This window comes from Erigeron canadensis, chromosome 1 (assembly GCF_010389155.1).
Source record: "Erigeron canadensis isolate Cc75 chromosome 1, C_canadensis_v1, whole genome shotgun sequence".
Taxonomy (NCBI): Eukaryota; Viridiplantae; Streptophyta; class Magnoliopsida; order Asterales; family Asteraceae; genus Erigeron; species Erigeron canadensis.
Window position 1 is genome coordinate 39,905,161 of NC_057761.1, and position 6,842 is coordinate 39,912,002.

The following is a 6,842-nucleotide window of genomic DNA, read 5'->3' on the forward strand; positions in this document are numbered from 1 at the left end:
GGCCAACGGGATATCAAGTTATAACTATATCTTCATACGACCCATAATAATACTTTAGCAAACTCACATGAATTAAACAAGTGCAGAATAAAATCCAAATCTGAAGAGCATACTGGCCACACGTCTAAGGTAGGAAGGAGTACAATTTATTACCCAATTCATCCTCTAATCAAAACTCTACAACTACCCAATTTTACCCAAATCACTGGCAATACATACCAAATTCTTACCCAATTTCATTTTCTTTTTCATTTAATTTTAATATATATAATTAAAACCATATAAATATAAAACATAATTTCATTAAACTAAAAACCACAATACATAATATAGAAAATGATTAAATACGACTAAAAAACACTTAACTAAAACTAAAACACTTAAATAAAACTAAAATACTTAAATAAAATTAAAATACTTAAATAAAACTTAAACTAAGCCTCGGAATAATCCGAGTCCACAGTGTTGTCACCGTCATTGCGGTGAATGTAGGGGTAGCACTCAGGAGACTCGGCGGCCGCGCCTTGTAAAGGAGAAACGTACTCCTCCCCCGGGTCAGAGTAGTAACCAATGTTTTATAAACCGGTATTTTAATCATACCGGCGTGAAAGAAAAATCCGGTATTACCGGAAATACCAGCTGGTACGACTATTTTAGTTTATTTTGTTATTATTTTACAAAATTTGTTACAATTTGACAAAAATAGTCAAAAAAAAATTACAATTCACTCCAAAATAACAATAAATAGGTATTTCATAACAAAATATAAGGTTTGAAGTTCACAAATAACAAAAAGCTAACAGTAAAGTATCATAAGAAAATATTAAAATTTTTTTAAAAAAAAAATAAATTAAAATACCGTAAATACCGGAATGGTAATACCAGAAAATACAGGGAATACCGGAAATACCGGCCGGTAAGAAATAGTGAAAATAACAGAAAAATACCAGGATTAAAATATCGGAGTAGTCTCAAATATCGGTAATACCAGCCGGTATATACCGGTATTTAAAACATTGGTAGTAAGGTACATCCTGACCACCACCCACATTGGCTTGTGAGAATACCCTGTGGTCTAGCGTCCGGGTCAATGTTGAATAAGCGGCATTTAACTGAAAAATAACTTGATTCAGTCAGTCGATCTTCTGTCGAAGATATACAAGATGCTCATTCTCCGCAATGTTACGTGCATAACCTGGGGCAGTAAGTCGGTTGATTGCGGCTTCATAAGCCGCTTTGTTTTCAGAAACGCCCTGAATGACGTTATTCACATCTGAGAGGTGTTTGGAGTCGTGATTTAGGTGAGTTTGGATAGCCATTTTACAATCACGAAGGTCCATTGTAATGATTTTGGTTGAAAGGTAACTGTGGATGAAATGGAAATTGGGTGAAATTGAAAGTTGTGTAAATTTTTGGAAGAAGAATTGGATTTTTAAGGGTGAAAAGGTAGAAAAAGTGGGTTAAAAAAATATATATTTTTTTAAAATGAGATCTAGCCGTTTGGGTTGGGGGGGAGGGGGGGGCAGTGGCGAAGCTAGAAATTTTTGAGTAGGGGTCGAGATCTAAATTTTTTTTTCCTAACGCTATTTATCGGGTAATATATTCGGGTCGGTGATTCGATTTAATTCGGGTGGGTCAAAATTTAATACTATTATTATTTAAAAAAATGTTTCAATCACTAAAAAACTAAACACTTGTCCAAGACAAAAGTAAACATTAAAAAGGAGACAAACAGTTTGTACTTGGTTCGATTCAATAAAGTTATAGGCTAAGTAAGTAATTAGGTTATGGGTTTTAGTTTGGGCTAAATAATTTTGAATGGGCATGTGTAAAATGTAATGGATCAATTATATTGCTTGGTATATAAAAAAAATTTTCCCAATTAAAATGAGGGGTCGAAACCGAATATATCAAAAAATTTCTACACGAAACATATATACCCCCTACATTGTAAAAATAATTTCGGAGGGTCGGGCGCCGCTCCCCGCCCTATGGTAGCTACGCCCTTGGGGGGGGACCCACTTGATGCCAACGTTCAAAACTCTTTACCTTCAATCGGTTTAATTACCCAATTTGCTAGCCGATCGGGCCTTAGCCGAAGCCTACCTGAACACCTTCCATGGTGTAGCTGATCGGGTATGTGTTAGCCGATGCCTACCCGACTCCTACTCCTTCCTACCTAACCGTTGGAACTACTTATTTTATTCATTTTGCTGTTGAAACTGAAAGTGAAATATACTGCTAAGAACTTTACGTGGGAATGAATTCTGAATCTATCTTCCTGGATGAGTTTTACGAATCTTTAATATGATGAGTTTATTTTCTAACTTTTCTATATCAAACCTCATTAACGGTAACTTTTTATTGGAAGATACAAATATGTTGTATTACATTAGAATTTTATTGTTATACATTTTGAAATCGAAAAGTGAATATAAGGTTGTCCGGCACCTAAGGTCAGGTGTGGAATCTCTCACGTACAATTTTTTTTATATATTTCTTTTAATAAATAAATGTTTGTGTCCCATGGAGTTTATGAATTAAACAAATAATATTTGAGTATTTCACATAAACATAAATACCTAATCGTTTATATTCTTATCTCCTTTCAAAAAGGTACAAGTATAGGTCACATCACATGACACATATTGAATTACATTGTACATTAAAAAATTAAACAAATATACAAGTTGAAATGTTCACTCAAGAATTAAAATTTAATTAAATATATAAATTGAGACATTTACTCAACAAGGAAAACAATAAATATAGCTGAATTAATAGATCTATTAATTTCAAGATCACGACAATTGAAAATGGGATCGGCTCATCGAGAGGAATAGTCAGTATTTTTGAAAAATCGGATCGAATGATCAAAAATCAGATTAAGTTACTATGTAATAAAATAATATATCAAATCAGTTGTATAATATATCATTTCGCAGTTCGAAAAAAAACTATGTAATAAAATAATAAATTAAAAAATTATATATAATAGAAAATTAAAAATATATAAAAAATACTTCAATGTTAAACATAAGAAAAATTAACATAATTGTTCCATTTAAACATAATTATCTAAAAATAATAACATTATTCATCAAATTACCTTTGATTAAATAAAAAAATGTTTGAGTTGTTCAAAAAAAAAATAAATAAATAGTTTGACTTTTATTGACATAATCCGATACAGCCGATTAAGCTAATTCTTGACAAAATCTAACCGATTTATGACCGATAATCCGATATGACCAAGTTTAACCAGAGTTAACCCGAGTTTATAATGGTGACTGGTACACGAGCCAATTTGATAAAATTTGTTATATCAACCGATTTTTACAATAGAGATTATGTTTAAAACATGATACTCACATATGATAGGATTCTTTTTTTTTTACTATGTTATAAAGCATTTTGGTATTTATTTATGAAATGTTTTAAAAAATTAAGTATAATTTTTTTTTTCAAAAAGTCTCCTTTAGCATAATTATGGTTACCAAAATCCCCCATACTATAACATTAAATTAATATATCTACCCTTATAACAAATTGTGACTTTTAAAACAAAATTTTGCCGTAACGCACGATTATTATGCTAGCAATGATAAATAACAGTAATAGAACACCATCATGTCACCCATGGTAAAGAGAATAACGACGCTCACACATGATAAGAAAGAAAATAAGAAATTGGACTTTTATACTCGTATAACATTAGATATTACATGCACGTATCTACAAGAATAATTGACGACTTTAAAAATTTTATACAGATTTTTTTCAATGTATAAAGTCTCAAACATTTTGTACTACTACTCTTCACCTCTTAAGGACTCTTGATTACATAATTTGAAAATTCCCTTCTTTTGATAGTTTTTATACTTACAGATCATCTCTAGAAGGGTATTGGTATTATATTTATCTTAGACCTAACCATTATTTTTGGTTAACTCACTAAATACTTACATATACATGATAAATAGCCCTCTTAAACCTATTTACATTAAGGTACCCAAGAGTATGGATAATATCTTCTTCAAGATGTGCAAAAATCCTCTTCACAAGGCTAAACTTGCTAAATTACTCGTTTTTCTTTCGTATTTTCAAACAGATGGTTTGATTTAATCCTTTTTTTTATGTACTTGTTGGCGGAATAAGGGTCGGGTTCAAGCGAGAGCAGGGATGCTGCAATTGCGGCGGTTATCCATATCAAGGCAATCAAACCCTTCAATCCTCACCGCGGGTTTGTTGCCATAGTTAGGGCGGGCGCATCCACCTTTCCTGGCCGAGGAAGATGGAGATGAGGATGGCATAGCGGAATTGGGATTTGGAACCATCGAAAGAGGCGAGAATGGAGACAACTTTTCATCCCCAAATCGTGCGTCTTGAATTAGCGGGTTAGAAACTCTGCTCGGCGGTGACCCACAGAAAAAAGGGGGCGACGAGGCTACCTGTGTACATGTTTGGTCTGATCCACCATAACCAACACCCTATAAACAAAAAAAAGAAAAAAACAAGATTAGCTACGGAAGTATAACTTATGGACCAAGTAAAACCTTCTACAACTTATTCTGAACTGATTTTTGTAACTTAAAAACGCAACAAAATTTCTATATTTAGTAAAGACTGGTGTCAAGTCTAGACTTGGTTTTGAATATCTTGGCAACAATTTCAACTAATCAACTTATTTTCCTTAATTAGATTAAAAAGAAACAAAACTTGATTGCAAAATACCCCCTATAAGTTACCTTTTTAAGCAACTAAACTTCGCAACAATTTAATACAGCAAACATAGTTTTCTTTTAAAAATTTGCATACTCAACATAAATTAATTATGAAACCAAATATTAATTTTTTGATCAATTAATACAACTTTAAGCCCATCTGTTACGGATATATGTCCTAACGTGAAAGTTTTACCATTTTTAACTTAAATCGGTAATAACTAGACTTAAAGTTAAATCTTGGTTAGGAAAAAAAATTTGTTCACATAAATAAATCATATTTAATACGAAATAAAAAAACTACAAAAAAAAAATGTATATGTATATCTAAAATAAAACAATACCTTAGATAGGATAAGGTCCACAAGCTCAGGGCCTGATTTAGTATCATAACTTTCTTGTTGATAGCTGCAAGTTTCCATCACAACAAACTCAAAGTCAGTTTAAACTAAAAGCATAACATAATACACAAATAAATAAATATATACATATATAATAGATATATATAAGAAAAATCAAAACATACCACATCTGCCATCTAAAGGACCGAACAGGCTCGTTCATGGTGTTATATAGATTGATCCGCCTTGGTTTTGGACAAACCAATGGAGAAAAGTTACCACTCTGTTGGATCCCACAGTGATTCATGTTTTCCCCCTGTTTCAAACAAACAAAAACACACACCTGTTTCAGATACAAACCAATATACTTTCTGTTTATATTTATATGTATATATATGTACATACATAACACATATAATATAGTCAACTATGTACAAAGACTAGATCTGAGAGAAAAAAATATTTAAATAAACAAAAAGGATTTGAACACTTCTTTAAATCATTTTTTTATTTAAAGAGATCTGAAAATTGAGATCTGGTCAAACGAAATATAAAAAAGCTAAAAAATTTAAATGATATTTTATTAGAAAACAGTATTAGACGGCAACACGAGATTATAAATGATTAAAATAATACTAGTAGCTAAATTTAAAGGTTTATGAATAAAAACAAGGACAAATATGTATTTAAGAAAAAACAAAGCAGGATCCGTTGTAAAAACCGAAAATCATATTTGTTTTTACATGAATTAGAAAGCATAATATAATAATAGAATATCTAAACAGATCTACATACATGCATATGCTGACTGTATATTTTCCGGCACAATTATATATAATTAAAAACTTGTAACAAAAGGAGCTTCTATATATATATATAATAAAGCTTTTCAAAGAAAGCATATGAAAATTTTGATATAATTAGAGTACCATAATATGATAAGCTGATAAAAACATATTTTGGAAACAATTCAACAAAATTCAGCTGGGAAGATGCTTATATGACAAGTAATAAAATTAAAAGATAAACTTTGATGAAAATATACACAAAAGAAATTCATGCATATATTAATTAAGAAAAAAATATTATACCTGTAGAAACAGAAATGGAAATCTGAAGACAAAAGTAAGAAAAATTGGAAATAAAAAGGATGAGGGAGAGACGAAGAAGAAAGGAAATGAAGTAGCTGGGTTGGTTCATATATACAGCTATAAAGATTGTATATTCTATTATTAAAGTTTTTGTTTAATTATTTAATGGAGTATTTAATGTTTTATTTTAATAATATAAAATTAAAAGCTGTCTGTGAGCGTAATGAGAAAAAGAGGGACAACGGCATTTTATTTATTATTTTTTAATTTAAAGTATTTTTAATTTATGGAAAAATGGTGGTCACGTTGGCGGTGCCTACGGCGAGAAATCTCATAGGTACCAACACCATTTCCCAACTAAATTTCTTACTTATAATTAATTATTAATTAAATAGTTAAATGTAGTTTTATCGGTTCATACTTCATTTCTTCCGATAAAAATAAGATGCAGTTAAACGGTTCAAAATTCAATGAATAGATATAAATGATCTCATGAGCGGAGCCAGGAATTTCAGTTGAGAGGCCGGAAAACCAAAAAATATATTCTTTAACATTTTTAGTGAACTTGGTTTGTAATTGCACAATGTAAAATTTTTTTGTGAATTTCAATTTGAAATGTTTATATCTTCTGAACTTCAAAGTAGGCTACCTTTTTTATAAACAACAAATAGCTTATGATCTAAATT

At 30.5% G+C, this 6,842-nt stretch overlaps 1 protein-coding gene across 1 annotated transcript; it reads right to left on the reverse strand.

The window, feature by feature from the left end:
* Positions 1–3,683: 3,683 nt before the first annotated feature.
* Positions 3,684–6,250, reverse strand: LOC122610245. The gene is made up of 4 exons (XM_043783240.1): positions 6,157–6,250; positions 5,251–5,381; positions 5,069–5,132; positions 3,684–4,490 (listed from the first exon to the last, which is right to left on the reverse strand). Exons 2-4 carry the CDS (start codon positions 5,370–5,372, stop codon positions 4,167–4,169), a joined length of 510 nt encoding a protein of 169 aa, XP_043639175.1. The 5' UTR covers positions 5,373–5,381; positions 6,157–6,250; the 3' UTR covers positions 3,684–4,166.
* Positions 6,251–6,842: the final 592 nt, after the last annotated feature.